Raw genomic sequence first — 18,662 nt, 5'->3', positions numbered from 1 at the left:
CACAGTCACCACACCACAGTCAGGTAGCTTTTTATAGCCACACTGGGATCAGGGTAAAGAAAGAATCAGAGTAGACAATAATTCAGTTGGTAAAATCTTTTTATTATCTTTTATTATAAATAACCTAGATTGTCACAATGACACAAAAACCTAGTATTATAAGTTGGTCACATGTCTCTAAAGCCCTGGTATTAGTATATGTGTCTGTACAATGAATGATTAAATGTCTGAATTAGCCCGCTTAGTGTAGGTCAGTGTTGAGCATCACCCATAAACTAAGACGTCACTGGTTTGATTCCCAGTCAGGGCACATGCCCAGGTTGTGGGCTCATTCCCCAGTAGAGGGCTTTTAATAGGCAGATGATGGATGTTTCTCTCTCATCCATGTTTCTACCTCTCTGTCCCTCTCCTTTCCTCTCTCCCTAAAAGTCAATAAACATTTTAAATTTCTGAAATAATAAATGAGAGGTAGCATGGAATATTGAAGTAGGGGTGTCGAACTCAATCAGAGAAGGGGCCAAAATCTAAAATCCAGCCTAAATCGCGGACCGAATGGTTTACTGAACAGTCATAAACTGTCATTGTGATGGAAACGCAGAGGAGTGCAGTGATGACAGCACGGTGCAGGCCACATTGCAAGGCCTGGCGGGACGGATTTGGCCCGCGGGCCTTGTGTTTGACACATGTGGACTATAGGCTTAACAGACAGGCAGGCCTGGATTCAAATCCCAGCTCAGCCACTTATTACCTAGGTAACTTTGAAGCTAAAATAGAGATAATAATGCCTTTGTGAATTATTTATCATAGTTGACAGGGTTAGAAAATCAGCCCAATAATAATAAATAAATAAAAAAACACAAGCAAACAAATATTTGGGGAATTCTGTTAGCTTGCTTAATGGGAAAATCCAAGTACTCAGAGTCCCTTCAGCTCTGGTGGAATCCAAGAAACAAATGATATGATTGGAAATCTGAAGACGTCTGCTTAGTTTTATTCTCAGACAACCTTTCTCCGTGTGGTAGCGAGATGGCCACTAGATGCTCCAAGCTCGCATGGTTCTTATAACTCATATTCCAAAAAATGAACAAGACCCTCTCTCAGGAAACCCAGAAAAGGCTTCTGATTGGTACTTCTGGAGTCCCCCTGCCCAGGGGGACTAATCACTGTATCCAAACTCTGGCGAGGGGCGTCGGGGCCAGTGAAAGCACATGAAGAATTATTGAAGTTGGAGAGAGATGGTTCACAAAAGGAAAAATTGCCAAGCAGACAAAAAGTAGCTACCTTTCAGCAATGATGTAATAAATAACTGTAAAATCACATATAAAGCACTTACTAAACAGTCACAGGCATGCAATAAGTAGTAGCTATTATTACCAACAAAGCTTCTAAGGGGAGGCGGAGCTCAATGTAATTATAAGAATTATACATTAAGTTAGATTTTTATTCATTCAAATTAAAGAACAACTATTTCTGCCTCAACCGATTTGGCTCAGTGAACAGAGCGTCAGCCTGCGGACCAAAGGGGCCAGGGTTTGATTCCGATTAGGGTAGGTACCTTGGTTGCAGGCTTCTCCCCGGCCCAGGCCCTGGTCAAGCCTCATGTAGGCGGCAACCAATCAATGTGTTTCTCTCACAGTGATATTACATATATAAGTCTTCTCAATATATAAGTCGATGTTTCTCTCTGTCTTTCCCTCTCTCTTCCATTCTCTCTAAACATCAATGGAAAATATCCTCAGGTGAGGTTTAACAAAAAGAAAAAAGAAAAAACAGCAAAAACTATTTCTTTTTAAATGTTGGATTCTGGGTATAATACTACCCTAATTTAAAGAATGGAAAATTACAGTGGTATCACTAAAAACTAGAGAGGAGACCAGCCAGTGTGGCTCAGTGGTTGAATGTCAACCCATGAACCAAGAGGTCACTAGATTGATTCCCAGTCAGGGCACATGCCTGGGTTGTGGGCTCAATCCCCAGTAGGAGGCAGCCAATCCATGATTCTCTCTCATCATTGATGTTTCTCTCTCTCTCTCTCTCTCTCTCTCTCTCTCTCTCTCTCTCTCTCTCTCTCTCTCTCTCTCTCTCTCTCTCTCTCTCTCTCTCTCCCTTCTTCTCTATAAAAATAAATAAAAACACATTTTTAAAAAAATTTTAAAAACTAAAGAGGAGAATCTGGATGTTACAAACTCTAAATTTTTATGGTTAGACCTTTATACCTTATGAAAATAGTCCCTGAGAAATTTGATATTTTCAAGTTGGCTCATATAGTTTTCCTCCTTTGCTTATTTTCTGCTTTTTGTAATTTTTTAAAAGGACACTGAATACAATTTGGTATATAGGATTGGACTCAGGGCCAGAAAAGGACATTAGTACAAATTAGTGAATTCCAAAATAGCAAAACAATGGAGAAATTTTCAAGAAGCCTTGATGACTTCAAATCGCAAGAAGAAAGAAACAGTTGAGGAAACCTGCTGACCAAGTAAAGCGGGATGAGTGACACTCTACCCCCAATGGAGTTTCACCTTGTGAAAGCTGAGAAAAAGAAATAGCCTTAGTCAGCAGGAAGTGTTCATACTTCTCCAAACTGTCTTCAGCGGATCATAGTGTTCTGGATATGCCTACATACTAAAAGAGTGTCCTGGGTCAAATAAGTTTGGGAAATATAAAAGAAAAAAATCTGAAATCACAGATTCTGAATATATATTTGCATATTGAAAATGCTAAGACTTCCTGCAATAGACAAAACTGTACACATTTTTCAAAAAAAATTGTTTTTTTTAAATATATTTTATTGATTTTTTTACAGAGAGGAAGAGAGAGGGATAGAGAGAGTTAGAAACATCGATGAGAGAGAGTCATCAATCAGCTGCCTCTTGCACACCCCCTATTGGGGATATGCCCACAACCAAGGCACATGCCCTTGACCGGAATCGAACCCGGGACCTTTCAGTCCGCAGACCGACGCTCTACCACTGAGCCAAACCTCTTTCTGCCCCCAAAAATTGTTTTGTCATATTGTGTTTCCATTCCTTCATGTCTTACATCTTTATGTTCTTGGAAAATACATATAGATAAGGTTATAAGTCTGGTAGAAAGCTGTGGAAGCTTGGCAAGAATGTAACCAAATAATTAGGCATAAAATAAACCATAAGTCACCAGAGAAATTTCCCCACCCATGGTGAGCTACCTTGGACCACACATTTAGAATCCTAAAGGGTACCTGAAAAGAGAGGTTTGAGAAGCACAGTTATAGATCATCAGAAACTAGTGACAAAACTTTTTCCAGTGATAAAGGCCCAGAAATAGACATTGACAAAATAGGGAATATGTGATGAAGGCAGAGACAGTCAGGAAGGGTTCCCTTCCCTCAAAAATGGCATTTACTTGATCACTGATGTTGACAATTCCTTGAAAAGGGAAAGGGAAATGACTGTTCTCCGTTATAGACATGTGATTAAAATGCCAGTTACCTTGGGGCTGCTGATGGAGGTTAAAGGTCACACTAATGACCTACACTAATAAAAGAGAAATGTGCAAATTGACTATAACTTTGCTACACCCACCAGCCAATCAGGAGTGAGTATGCAAATTAACCCAAGAAATATGACAGTGGCCACAGAGCTGGAGTGAGCAGGAGGCTTGGGTTGCCCCCGGTGATGGAGGAAGCCAAGCTTCCCACCACCCTGATCTGCTCTGGCCTCTGCTCAAGGCTACAAAGTTTCAATTATAGAAAATAAATAAACCCCAGATACCTGCTTACAGATGATCCTGGCCTCCACTCAAGGAGGTACTGAAAAAAGAAAAGGAGGGGCTGGGAGCTTGGGTCACTGGGGGTGTGGCCAGCCTGCAAACAGCCATCAGCCCCTCACCCAGGCTGGCCACACCCCCATGGCCCAATCCCTGTAAAAGGGCAGTCAAACATCCCTTGAGGGGTCCCAGATTGGAGAGGGTGCAGGCTGGGCTGAGGGACACCCTCCACTCCCCCCACCCTGTTCACAAATTTCTTGCACTGGGCCTCTAGTATATATGTAAAGTCCTAAAAGTTGATGAAGGAAGAAGTGGTAGGGAGTTCTGTGATTGAAGAGAATGGGGGTGGCAGCAATAAACTGGAGGAAAGGGGCTGAAAGAAGAGAAAAATCCCCAGGTGATCATGGAACTGGCTATAATCTGAATTGAGATTTGAAAGAGTAAATTTCCTTAGCTCTAACTACAAGAGAAAACTCAGGGAAGATGCCACCCCTGGAGAGACACAGATTTGGCCTCAAAATTATTAGAAGGCAGGGTCCATCCAAAACCCAGGTGCTGCCCAATGGGTAGAGTAGCCAAGGCAAGCTGACTCAGAGAGGTGGGTATTGCCATCCCTCCTCTTGCTGGGGTCATTCTAAGCCCTAAGGTGCTTGGCTTTCTTCAAAAATTATTGCTGATTTATGTTTTCAAACTGCTTGAAGCTATGGATATAAAACAATGCATGCTGTTTAGTAGCATATCCCAATAACTGTTCAGGCCCTAAGCGTCAATCTAATTAATTAATGTGAGCAATTAATGAGGGGTCTGAATAGGGCAAATATTCCCAGACTAATTGATTGAAAACCAAAAATGTTCCCACCAAAAATTATATGTAGAGTAATTTATGCCGTTGCAGTTATAGAAGCAATCTGAGGCAAATTCTTTGCTTCTCTCTATTTTTTAATCACAAAAATCCATATAAGCATACATATCAATTACATCTACAGAAACTCCAAGTGTAGTTCATGTTATTTATGATGTAGTTGAGGAGATAAGTTTTTGTTTTACCTGGTTCCTCTAAAGAAATTATTGTCTTTATTTAGACAAATACCTTGATGAGCCTCTTAATAGCGGAAAGGGAGGCCCTGAGAGCTTGGATTATAAGGAGACAACCTGGAGATGACTAAGAGGCTCCCTAATTAAAAAATAATAATAAAACAAAAGTCTGGGGTTAGAAGCCAGAAGACGTAGGAAAAGCCCAGCAGCAGGGCAGGAAGCAGAAGACCTAGGTGTTGAGAGAGTTTTATTCAGAACTGGGAAGACTAGCATTAAATGTTCAATTATCTACAGTCCAGTGCTGGGCTGTAACTCTTCCTCCACTACCCCTTATTCTCCAGTTAAATCTATTGTACAGTGCTACCTGGATGAGTCCACCAGGGGAGGTCAACCATGCCAAGCTATCTCCTGCCCCAGTTTTGGACTGGGATGAGAACAGCTACTTCTCTTTCTTTCTGATGTGTAACTTGTAAACATTGACACTGGTGGGAATAATAAAACCTAGCTCTGTTTAAGCAATTCCCCTGTCCTTCCTCTTGCAAGTGGAGCAGATGGGCTTGCTTCAGCAAGGTCCAGCCCTTACCAGTTAGGGTTTAAAGGGGAAGTAAGGGATAGACAAAAAGGAAGAGTAAATGGTGCTAGTTTTGCTTTCCCTCTTGGGTGGTGGAGGAAAAACACTTAAAGAAACATGGGACCTGAGCAGAGGCTGTAGTCATTCTGCTCAGCATCTCTCTCACTTTCTTCTCACTCACCTTCCCTCTGTGTCCTCCTTCCTCCTCACCTTCCCCTGACCCTCACCCCCCTGCCTACAGTTCTCCTCCCATTGGCTGGCGCGTGCTTCAGGAAAGTGTCCCTGGCACTGAGAGCCAACACTGCTCACCCAACAGCCTCTCACCCAGATGCAGAGGAAGGGCTGCTCAGAGCATCAGCTACATCCGCTGCCTTTTTTTTCCCTCGGTACAAGCCCATCTCCTGAATGTGAAATGTTCCCATGCATTTAAAATTAAAGTTGTCCTAACATCTGATTTACCTGACTTCTATTTTGGTGACCTTTTCTTCTGTGGATATGTTCAGTTGTTCATACTATCCACCCAAAGATGGTGTTGATACATACTACAAATGCTTTCCTTGTTCCAAGGTCAGCGATGCCTATGACAAGACTTCCTTGGTTGATTATTGTAACACACTACATTGTAATATTTAAGAGAGTTACTTCCTTGTTTTTCAGACAGCATTGGCATTATCAATACAATAATATTATTGGAACAAAACCACTTAAACCTTCTATTTTCTTTTATACTTAATTATCTGATCACCATGCGAGATTCATATAGGTGATAGAAAGGGGCATTATAATATATGAAAACTCCTAGCATATAATGACAATGACAATGATACAAAGCTAGCATTTATAGAACTCTTACCATGCTCCAAAAACAATTATAAGACTTTGTTAAATTTAATTCTCAGTTCAACTCAAAGAGAAAGGTACTATCTCCATTTTTTTTCAGATAAGGAATCTGAAGCACAGAGAGGTTAAGTATTTTCTCTATGACTCAGAAGGTGACTGGCCAGAGCGGAATGACTCCCCTTTAACATGATGACAAGTTAGATCAGCCTGGTCAGAACACCAAAACACAAAATTACACTGCAACAGGGAGAATCAAAAATAGAAAAAGAAAGCTATAAAAAAACAAAGCATAGCCGAAACTGGTTTGGCTCAGTGGATAGAGCGTCAGCCTGCAGACTGAAGGGTCCCGGGTTCGATTCAGGTCAAGGGCATGTACGTTGGTTGCGGGCACATCCCCAGTAGGGGGCGTGCAAGAGGCAGCTGATCAATGACTCTCTCTCATAGATGTTTCTAACTCTCGCTCTCCTTTCCTCTCTGTAAAAAATCAATAAAATATATTTTTTTAAAAATAAAATAAATAAAGCATATTTATTTCTTAAATAGATGAACTAAAAATATAAAATTCTTAGAATAGTACAGGCATAAATCTTGAAGACTTTGATTTGGCAGTGAATTCTTAGTATGACACCAAAAACATAAACAACAACAACAAAAGAAAGAAAGGAAGAAAAAAAGAAACAAAGAAAGAAAGAAAGAAATTGGACTTCATCAAAATTAGAAACTTCTGCCCAGACCTGTTTGGCTCAATGGATAGAGCGTCGTTCAGTCATAACAGTCGCTTAGGCTTTTATATATATAGATGAGTACAGAGTTTCTGTTTGGGATGATGAAATAGTTCTGAAAACAGGTATCAATGATGGTTACACAACACCATGAATGTACTTAATGCAACTGAATTGTACACTTAAAATTATTAAAATGGTAAGTTTTATATTATGCATATTTTACCACAATAACAAAGCATGGTTTTTCTTCTTTAGAAATAAGTTCCTCACAACCTAAATCTACAAATCAGATCACTCTTGTAAGCTCCATGTTTGATTTCCCTGGTGAAAATATACAAACTCAATATTCAAAATTGATGTTATTGCTTAACCAAAACCAAGTCCCTGTTTCCCTCAAAAATTTATTTCTTGTTTTTTCTCCTATAAGTCTTATCTCTGTAATAACTGCACGAAGTCCATTACAGGCATATATCCTTGACTGGGAATTAAATCTGAAACCCTCCTTCCTTCTCTCCCTCCCTCCTTTCTTCTTTTTCTGAAAAATCAATGGAAAAAATATCTTCACTTTCAACAATAAAGAATTTTTTTAAAGAAAAAGAAAGAATATATTTGGGTGAGGTTTAACAAAAAAAAGTATGTAAAATATTTGTAATGCTGAATGCTCTTTGAACTAATAAAAATAAACAAAAAATATAAAACCTGGGAATTCCTTCTAACTTTAATTCAATGCAAAGATCATAGAAAAACCTCATATAACTTCCAAATTGACTGATCCAAGTTCATAAATATTCATTTATTCTGTAAACACTTAACTGTGCATCTGTTACATACCAGACACTAACTAAAGGTAATAGTCTTCAAGTATAGCTGAACTGTGATTAGGCAGAATTAAAGCAGCTATGTAAAGAAAGCAAATTTAATTAATTAATCTAGAAAATGTACCTTTGCTAACACACAGCACGCAATTACCAGATGGTTTCAAAGATGTCTGAATAATTAAATTTTGCAGCTCCAAAATATAGGTTGTGTTTTCCATGATGCATTATAGTACTCTTCCCCCCCCGCCCAAAAAAAAATGTATAATATAATGACAAAATGAACAGGTGGTGTGTTATGCTAGAAAAAGCACTGGGTGGGAGTCAGGACCAATATTAACTAGCTGGGTGTGCTTGGGGGAATCAATTAATCTGTCATCTTAGCTTCAATTTTATCTATGGTAAAAATGAAGTAGTTGGACTAGAATCTCCAGATCATGGTTCCTTTGTTGCTGTACATAGCATAACCATTATGTGTATCAAAGACCAAAACAGCTCTCCCAGTTGCTGGTTAGGAGCTACAGTCAGGGTGATTGGAAGAGAAAGTGTATAAAGTGATTTCCAAGTTGAAGGCTTACTTAGGATAAACTTGTTTCTATAGAACGTAAAGCATGATAAGTATCCTGTATAATAGGAGACCAATATGCAAATTGTCCCCTTCCACCAGGAGTTCAACGGTGAGTTCGATGAGGAGATGGGGCTGGCTGGCCAACCACTCATGGCCCCTCCCCTGGCCAGCCCCACCCCAGATCAGCCCTCCACCCCAATCAGGGGCCAGGCCAGCTGGACCCTACCTGTGCATGAATTCGTGCACTGGGCTTCGAGTACTATATAAACAGTCAAGCCTTTGCATAAAGCTTTACTTATTTGATATTTTTTCATGTAATTTAAGAGAATTTCTGGGTAACATTAACTACTAAAGAAAGAAGTAATATGATTAAAAGGAAACTTAAAGAAGAGAATTATCAGGGCTTCACTGGGGTCCCTGGAAGGTGTGGGAATGGAGCACAGGCTCCCTGGTGGCCACTGACCCAGTCACACACACATCTCCATCCACCATGCCTGCCACCGCTCCTTGAACCACAGGATGCTAGCTGTGTTCTATTTCTTTTTCTTTTCTTTTCTTTTTGTATAATTTTTTAATCTTTATTGTTCAAATATTACATATGCCCCTTTTTGCCCCCATTGGCCTCCTCCAGCCCGCCCCTGTCCCCCACCCCATGAAGACCTGGGGTGTGTTATATTTCTTGACTTTGGTGACTGTTTCAGAATGTTCAGTTAATAATTACTTGATTATTTGCATGTTTTGCATTCTGTTCTATGCATCTCAATGTTTTTAATTCTTTTAAGATATGCGGTAACATCCTGAAGGATACTCCCCAAATTTTTAAATTAAGAAGATATGCCACATATGTAATACCTTAATCAGTAAAGAAAAAATAAATAAAATAATTTTTTAAAAAAAGAAGATATGCCTGAGTCACAATTGATTCTGGTAAATAAAATGTGTTTTCTCATGGATTGAATTTATACAGCAGAAAAGGGGGGCGGGGGACGGAGGAGAGATCCAAGGATAAATGCATTGTGTGCTTCCTGCCAATAAAAATACAATACTTCCTCGTTGTCATTAATGAAAAATAGCACACACTTCAAGGTTCTGTAGACACCAAAAAGAAAGAAAACACTCAAATGAGTCACCTGTTTTCACATTCAGGGCTGAAAAGCTATATAAATCTCTCCAGCCTTTGAAAGAAAACACCAAAGCAACCATAGGCCTGAAGACCATCCCTGAACCCAGCCATGCAGCTGGCCGTGCTGTGCGCTGTGTGTCTGCTGCCGGGCAGCCTAGCTCTGCCACTGCCCCCCGAGGCAGGAGGCATGAGTGAGCCACAGTGGGAACAGGTGCAGGTATGTCACTGGCTCCCTCACCTGGGGCTCCACGGTCTTGCTACCAGCATTAGGGAGTATGCTCTTCCATTTGAGTGATGATTCTATTGTAAAGGCAATGTATGTTTTAATCAAGTAGCTATTTAATCAAGTAGCTATCAGGCTCTAGTGCCTCCCAACACTGGGTTCAAGTTCCACCTCCACTCACTATGTAGAGGAATATTATTAGCATAGGACTGTTATTAAATTCCTCTGAGCTTCAGTTTACTAATTTGGAAATCGGATATTATAATGCTATCAACCAAGTGGGGGTTTTGTGAAGCACTTAGCACAGTGCCTGAAACATTGCCCCTCATCAAAAAATTGAAGTAATTATTTATTGTAACTTGAAATTCTTTTCATAAAGGCCAGAGAGCTGCCTCTTACAAGGAGGACTACATGTAACGGAGAGACTTGAAATCAGAAAACACAGTAAAAATGACAGCTCTGACACCTTCAAGCGTGATGATGGGCAAGATATGAACTTTTGACTTGGTTTTCTCATGTGTCTAATAGAAATATTCATACTATAATTATCTTACTACGTGTTTGATAGTTCACAGGGTTATTATAATGAATAAATGAAGTAATAATAATGCCAACTATCATGAAACAATTGTAAATAACTTTATATATGTTATGTCATTTAATCCTTAGCTCACTCCTGGAAAAAGTAAGGAACCAACATTAAGTTGGTTCACACACTTGGTGAATACTGGTGAAGAATCAAAGATGAGTTCTGATAGGCATCAAGGACAAGCTTTTCTAGTTCAAAATCATGTTCTCTCCAATATACTACTTCATAGCAGCCTCATAAGTGTAAATAAGTATTATTTGGTAAAATAATGGGATGTTTACTCTTAAGTGCTATTTATAAATTTAAGCCTTAAACATAAGAAACGTGAGGTTTTATTGCACATTAACTTTGACTTTTAGAACTCTCACTAATATGGTAGATTGAACTATAAGAAATTACTGATATTTTATTATGTGTTTTTTACTTCCAAAAGAGCCATTTCATAGGACTGTTGAGAAGGTGGACACTTGCAAGAGTATTGAATCCCTAAGCTTTATTTAGTGTATAGGTTACCAATAAACCAGAGTGTGGTTTGCTAGGTTTGACAGAAGGCAGAAACATTCACATCAAGGATGCAGAGAAATTTCCTCCAGAGGGTGTCTTGGCAAAGCTTATAGATCTGGAATGGATAAAATAAGTTGTTTGTTTTTTAAATGAGATTAAATCCTAACTGTCATGGATGAGCATGCAATCATTGGTAACAGGAAGAGAGCACACATATTACTAAGGTTACTCAAGTAAAGTGTATACTCATGAGAGGTTCTGAGACAGGTAACCACTTCACCTACTCCAAATTAGACTGTCAGTGAGTGAGCCAATGTTTAAATTGTTTCAACAATACTTTCATGCATTAGAAAGTCCAGTACATTTTTTTAAGGAAGCTGGCTTTGGAATCAGAACACAAGTTCAAATACTGACTCCTTCAGTCACTCAAGGGGTGAACTTGCTTCTCTGAGCCATGATTCTTCGTGTAAATTAGGAATAACAGTGCGGTACCTACTTCACAGGGTGGTTGTGAGGTTTAAATGAGATAAGTATGTAAAGCTCCTAGGGTAGTCCTGCCACTAGTAAAAGCTTAAGAAGCGTTCTTGTGAGGCCACAGCTGCAGCTATTATTGCATTCACTTTTTTACTTCTTTACAGTAGCTGTCCTCATATCCAGACACCAGGGTCCCTTAAGAAATTCCCAGAGACCAATGGTGTGAGGAATACTCCGGGAGACCTGCTCTATCCTGCAGCCTCACTGTGGGTCTTACCGGAGATTTAACAGTGGAAAGAACACAGAAAGAAGTCAGGAAACTCAGTGCCAGTTCTGTTACTAGTTGGGTTTTTTTTTTGCTTTGTTTTGTTTTTTTATTCTGTTGCTCATTCAATATAAGTCCCCAAGCAAGTCATTTAGTTGCCTTGAGCTTTGATTTCTTCACCTGGAAAATATGTACATTAAGCTAAGTAATTTTACAATGTCCTTTCCCAGGACTAAAACTTTAACACCCTTTACCATAGGTGGGACCAAATCTCCAGAGAGTCTTAGAAGAGGGTGGTGGTTGACTTGGTCTCTGATGCCAGGGAAAGCCCCTTGAGGAAATAGTCACTCTTCCTGATTGGCTATTACAGACGAGTCTATGTTCTATAAAGTGTACAGGGGGCTTCCCTTCAGAGCAGTTTAGGGGATGAAAGAGAAATGGAGGTACTTTTTCCTTTTTGCTCATGAAATAGAATGACAATGCTTCATTATCGATATTAAATTTTATTCTCATTAATGCACAGTTATTTTACTTGGTGACTCTATAGGTACTGTGTTTTCAAACCACTGTTTGAGTCCACAGGTATCAAGGCAAAGACATGCAGACTTCTAAGATAAAAGACAATAAACAAAGATTACAAATCAATTACTCTCTTTCCAACAGAACTATCTCAAGATATTTTATCCATACGACTCAAAAACAAGGGATGCCAACAGTTTAAGAGCCAAACTCAAGGAAATGCAAAAATTCTTTCACCTGCCTATAACTGGGATATTAAACTCTGACATCATAAAAATCATTCAGAAGCCCAGATGTGGAGTACCAGATGTTGCAGAATACTCACTATTCTCAAATAGGCCGAAATGGACTTCCAAAGTAGTCACCTACAGGTTAGTATTGCTTTGGTCATTTAAACGAAAACAGTGAAGCCCTTCCTAAGAGGTCAAACATTGTTTTCTTTTTGGCTACCAGGATCATATCATATACTCGAGACTTATCCCGCTTCAAAGTGAATCAGCTAGTGGAAAAAGCCTTTGCAATGTGGAGCAAAGAGATCCCTCTGCAATTCAAGAAAATTAGAATGGGAATTGCTGATATCATGATTGGCTTTGCAAGAGGAGGTAAGGAAGATTCCTGTAGCTAATCCGCAGTGCTACTTTACTCGTTGTTTATACAGCTCCTTTGGTACATTAGAGCCATTTGCTATGGCAGATGATGGCAAACTATGGCCCATGAGCCAAATCCAGCCCACCACCTACTTTTGCAAATACATTTTTATTACAACACAGCCATAATCCTTCATTTACCTATTGTCTGTGACTGCTTTAGGGCTACAATGGCAAAGTTGAATTGTGACAAGACCATCAAGCCAACAAATCCTAAATTACTGACTGTCTAGCCATCACAGAAAAAGTTTACCAACCCCATTTCATAGAATTAATCAACACGTGCGTGCGCGCGCACACACACACACCACATTTATGGAACAGTTTAAAACATATTGAAAGCTTACTGGAAATGGGAATTTAAATATATTCACATCTAATTTATGATTGCTTCTAAGTTTTCTCACTTTGTTTGGTCAGATGATAGCAGGATGACAAATGAGTGTGAGAACTACACTCAACAAGTAACTTGTGTACCTTTTAGTATAACCTTTCTTAAAAACCTAGCTTAATCTTTGTGTAGACCATTTCCTGGAGAATCATGCTCAAGGTGTCTTAAATGGATTTGAATGTGATGCAGATGTATTTATTTTCAAACTGGTATCAGGCCATATCCAGTTTATCTGTTCTTGAAAAACATGGAATGCGATGATCAGTGCTTTCTGCACATTCTCTTCAGTGTTATCAGTATTGTGGTTGTTGTTCAATTTCAGCTAAATTCACAGGCAATTCAGCAGCCAGGCATTTCAATATTAGAACAGAATGAAAAGAGAAATATTTTGGGGAGGGAGGATAGCCCAATGTGTTTCTCTCACATTGATGTTTCTCTCAAGCACGCACGCTCTCCCTCCCTCCTTCCTTCCTTCCTTCCTTCCTTCCTTCCTTCCTTCCTTCCTTCCTTCCTTCCTTCCTTCCTTCCACTCTCTCTGAAAAACCAGTGAGAAAATATCCTCAGGTGAGGATTAAAAATAAATAAATAAATAAATAAATGAATAAATGAAATGAAATGAAATGAAATGAAATGAAATGAAATGAAATGAAATGAAATGAAATGAGTGGAGATATATTCAGTCACTAAGGGCAATCGCTCTATTTTCTTCCAGCTCATGGGGACGGCTTCCCATTTGATGGACCAGGAAACATACTGGCTCATGCCTTCTTACCTGCACCACGCCTAGGAGGAGACGCCCACTTTGATGAGGATGAACGCTGGACTGATGGTACCAGTATAGGTACAGCATCCCACCTCTCTTCTACTGCATCCTTTTTAAAATCCAGGACGTCTTATACTAACTTTAATTTAATATTTGCTTTGATTAGTAATAATTCTTGAGCCCTTGATAAATGCCAACCACTGTACTATGTGACTTACATGTGTAGTTTTATTTATTGTGCCCATAATGTTACATATACTGAAGACAGAAGCTCAGGCTATGAGTCAAGCAACATTGGGGTCACTTGACTATACCTCTACCAACGACTCTCGCGTCTTTTAGCAAGTTATTCATTTCCTGAGCCTATTTCCTCATCTGTGAAATGGGACTATAAATAATTCCCATCTTGCCGAATTTTTATTTGAATTGAATGAGATAATGCTTATACATGGTTTGGGTAATATTAGTAATTCAATAAATTATACCTCTGTCTTTATGTTCCCTCCAAATTTAAGTTTCTTTTTATTGAAGGAAAAAGAGGAGCAGTGACTATGATATTTTAGAATTATATACAATTCTGAGTATTTGCTATTGTTTAGAAAGAACCCACCCCATAACCCAGCCCATCATATTCACCATCTTACAAAATAGGAAATCAGACATGTCAGAAAACTAATGGAGAGCAGCTCTGGCATAAATAATTCTAATTGGAGACAACATTAAAAAAAAAAAAAAAAAAAAAAAAAAAAAACTACTTCTGTTTGGCAGTGGGAATTCACCACTTCAGTGATGCTTTGCTGTGAAAAGCTAACCTATGTAAAATTATGACTGTCTTCACTTGATATCTTGCATATCTTTTTCATTCTCCTTTCTTTCCACTCAAGGTAGGCTAAAGGCAGCTTCCTTCAGTCTAATGCACCACAGTGGAACTCTGGCCACTCAAACTCTCAGGCTCACACACTCCCCTTATTTGAAAAGCTTTTCTATAAGTCTGAGAGAGAGAAAAGCTTAGGTATAATACAATTTAATAAATAAAAAGCAAAACCCAGCATTTCCTAGAGATCCTGCCTTCCAGTCTCGCTTTTACAAAGCCAACTTTCTTTCTCCTGCTACTCAAAGCCACTACCACTTATTGAGTAGCCATTTGTTTTCAGATACTGGGAAACTCTCAATATTTTGATAAATCTAAAAGGCAGGAATTACTATCTTTATTCAAAAAATGAGGAAATGAGATTCGGTAATATCAATTAATGTGTCCAGAGTCATCCTGCTAATAAGCTGCAGAGCTGGGTTGCAAAACCAAATCTTTTTTTAAAATATATTTTATTGATTTTTTACAGAGAGGAAGGAAGAGGGATAGATAGTTGAAAACATCAATGAGAGAGAAACATCAGCCAGCTGCCTCATGTACACCCCCTACTGGGGATGTGCCCACCACCAGGGTACAAGCCCTTGACCACAATCGAACCTGGGACCCTTGAGTCCACAGACTGATGTTCTACCTACTGAGCCAAACCAGTTAGGGCTCAAACCCAAATCTTAATGCTTCTAAAGCCTTTGCTTTCTCTATAGAATACTGCCATTTGAGTAATGATATAAGAAGCAAATAGACAGAAAAACATTACTTAAAAAAAAAAAATAAACACAGAAGGCCAAACCCGGTTTGGCTCAGTGGATAGAGCATCAGCCTGCAGACTGAAAGATCCCAAGTTTATTTCCGGTCAAGGGCATATACCTTGGTTGCAGGCACATCAGCAGTGGGGGTTGTGCAGGAGGCGGGTGATGGATGTTTCTAACTCTCTTTCTTCTATCTTTCTCCCTTCCTCTCTGTAAAAAATCAATAAAATATGTTAAAAAAAATTTTTTTAAAACCACAGAAGTAGTGATGAGATTAAAACAATACTATTCTGTTCTTCTAAACCCTCCTCCTCTTTATGAATCCTTAAAACAAATAAGTAAATTTTGGAGGTAGGTGTTTTTATAACTGCCTTATTTATTATTTCATATTATATTATATATCTAGCTATTTTCATCAGTACTGTTTGTTGCTCTTTGGCTGTAGGAATTAACTTCCTGTTTGCTGTCACTCATGAACTTGGCCATTCTTTGGGCCTTGGTCATTCGCCTGATCCGAAAGCCGTGATGTATCCAACCTATGAAGACAGAGATGCCAAGGATTTCAAACTGTCACAGGATGATATCGAAGGAATTCAGAACTTATATGGTAATATCTATGATTTCAAGAAAGGAGGATTTCACACTGTCTCCTTGGAGCAGGCTTAAGTGAGAAAGACTGGGAAATGGGTATTTACTTGGTAAAACACACTGGAACTTACACTAAAAGCCCATTGAGGGAAGAAATTTGAGACCTTAGATATTAAAAATTTAACCAGACTGTTTTGTACTATGAAGATATTGATTTTTAAGTTTTCAGTAATATTCTTTTGAGAGAGAGAAAAACAGCAATTTACTCTTCCACTTACTTATGCATTCATTCTTTGGTTGCTTCTTGTATGTGCCCTGACCAGGGGTGAAGCCAGCAACCTTGGCTTATAGGGACCATAATCCAACCAAATGATTTACCTGGCCAGAGCTACTTAGTCTGTTTCCAACAGTAAATTGGGAAGAAGAATACAGAATGGTATTTTTAAGTCCACAGATATAACCAAACCTTTCCAGAAAAATAGCAAGATGATAAGAATGCAGTGCAAAGAGTTCACCTAAGTATCTCTGAATGATCAGAAGAGCAATGAATGTGCTTCCACATAAGAATGTCCGTAGGGGGAAATTATTCCAATAAGATGATGGAGTAAGCTGTCCATTGAAACTAGAATTTACTACCAATCCGCATTTCCCAATCCCCCGCCCCCCCCCCCCCCAGAATGCTAGTCTACAAGACAATTTTTTTAAATGCTATGGAGAAACAAATTTAAAACCCTACCTACTGTATTTAAGGTGCATAGGATATTAAAAGAGTACCTAACAAAATCTGGCTTAACACAATGATTCCTAAATTATAATCTTCTTTTATGGAACACCAATTGTGCTCTCACAGAAACAGCATTTGAGAGAACTTGTTTTGAAAAACACTATGGAACTATACCTTCAAGTTGTGACTCAAAGAGCTGCTGCTCTCTAAAAAGTTCACAAAACACTGACAATTATTGGTAAGGTTATCGCCAACAAAACAAAAAAAAAGTGCCTCCCCTTATATAAACCTGTGGGACCCATGGAATACTCTATGGCATGTATAACTGTTTTAGAACCCGAAGAAAATTAGAAAGGGACTTAAAAAAGATTCTGAGGCAGACTAATTAGAGGAAAGCAGACAAGTGCATTAAATCCTTAAGTATTAAAGACAATGAGGTGTCTGCCCCTAGGCAAAGTTGAGAAGAGGTAACTTGTGGCGGGGGAGGAGGGGGGCACAAAGAGACTGGTGCAAAGTAGAGGGGGTCAATGGGGAAACAGGGGGACATCTATAATACTCTCAATAATAAAAATAAATTTGAAAAAAGAAAAGTTGTAACTTCTGGACAAATGTAAGTAATATTTAATTATATAGGTTTTAAATTTAGGGAATTCATTAATCGAAAAAGTGATACAAACAGAAAATATAATATAAAGAATGTTATAAAATAAAATATAAAGAATGTTATTAAACTCATAAATGTGAAATTATCCAATGCTTTTCTCAGAATATTAAAAATAATAGCTGAAATGCACCGAGTATTGACAGTGTACCAAGCACTCATGTGCATTAACTCATTTAATCCAACAGTTCAAGGAGTTGTTATAATCCTCATTTTACAGATTGGTAATCTAGCATTAAAGAAGGCTAAATAGTGATTTGCCCAAAATTATTCAGCTGGCAAAATGGCAGAGATGCCTGACCCCCAGGTCTATATCCTACACAAAATTGCCTTTTTAGCCTTTGGGGGTTGTTCTTCAAAACCTTTGTCCCAGGCACAGAAAACTGGGTTGGGTGAATGATCAATTATACACAATTATGACATGTCTTGAGTTTTTATAGTCTTAGGATAATTTTTATGTGTTTTATACCATGTCAAAAATATTTTTATTTTCTCTCTTAACAGGAAAGAGACGTGACTAAAGAATTAGAAACTTCAGGGAGAACACACATTCATTCATTGGATTCTATATCATTGTTCCTCAGCCAGAATTAAGGACCGCTGTTCCTGCACTCCATTTAGCACTTATTTCATCTTTCCTTGTATTGTGGTTGACTTTTGCATGTCTCTCTCCCTTTGGAGATAAGCTCTTTTATAGCACAATTGTATCTTACTTATCTAAGCAACTTATACTTAGAAGATGCCAATGAATGTTGAAATAAATAAATACATTTTTTTTTTCATAGTAAAATGATTTATATTTGGGAGGACTGTTTCTATGTCAAGAGAAGACATGCTATGCAATGAAATCAAAGAGTAAAACTAAAAAAATACCCCACCACATTATTTTGGGCCTTCAGCTGCACACTACCCTACCACCAGGTAGGTAAGGAGAGAGCTCCAACCCTTTATTGTTCATTAGTGTGGCCAAAAGGTACACTCAGAGCCCCTTATCCTTGGGCCCAAGCTCCAGGTATTCTAGAAAAGCTGATTCTTCCCACAAAATGTATGTGAATTTCCAAGGTTTTACATTCCCACAGTCACTTCTGGCTCCATGTTCCTCCCCCTGACCTCCTGATTTCATGGCCTCTCTCCTGCCACAGCTGCTCTGTGTTCCCTTTCCTCTGCCTCATACCAACCAAGATATCAGTTTCACCCTCTTCTCTTTAACTTCCTCCAAATGAGTCCCACAGGCTTTGTAAGACTACTGACATTGTTGAAGATTTGCATCAAC

At 38.8% G+C, this 18,662-nt stretch overlaps 1 protein-coding gene across 1 annotated transcript; it reads left to right on the top strand.

Moving 5' to 3' along the window:
- Window positions 1–9,473: 9,473 nt before the first annotated feature.
- MMP7 (matrix metallopeptidase 7) lies at window positions 9,474–18,179 on the top strand. The gene is made up of 6 exons (XM_036428075.2): window positions 9,474–9,641; window positions 12,143–12,369; window positions 12,452–12,600; window positions 13,749–13,877; window positions 15,862–16,023; window positions 17,894–18,179. Exons 1-6 carry the CDS (start codon window positions 9,534–9,536, stop codon window positions 17,908–17,910), a joined length of 792 nt encoding a protein of 263 aa, XP_036283968.1. The 5' UTR covers window positions 9,474–9,533; the 3' UTR covers window positions 17,911–18,179.
- Window positions 18,180–18,662: the final 483 nt, after the last annotated feature.

This window comes from Pipistrellus kuhlii, unplaced genomic scaffold, assembly GCF_014108245.1.
Source record: "Pipistrellus kuhlii isolate mPipKuh1 unplaced genomic scaffold, mPipKuh1.p scaffold_m20_p_9, whole genome shotgun sequence".
Lineage (NCBI taxonomy): Eukaryota > Metazoa > Chordata > Mammalia > Chiroptera > Vespertilionidae > Pipistrellus > Pipistrellus kuhlii.
Note: the sequence above shows the minus strand (reverse complement) of the source record. Positions and strands in the feature narration are given on the sequence as shown.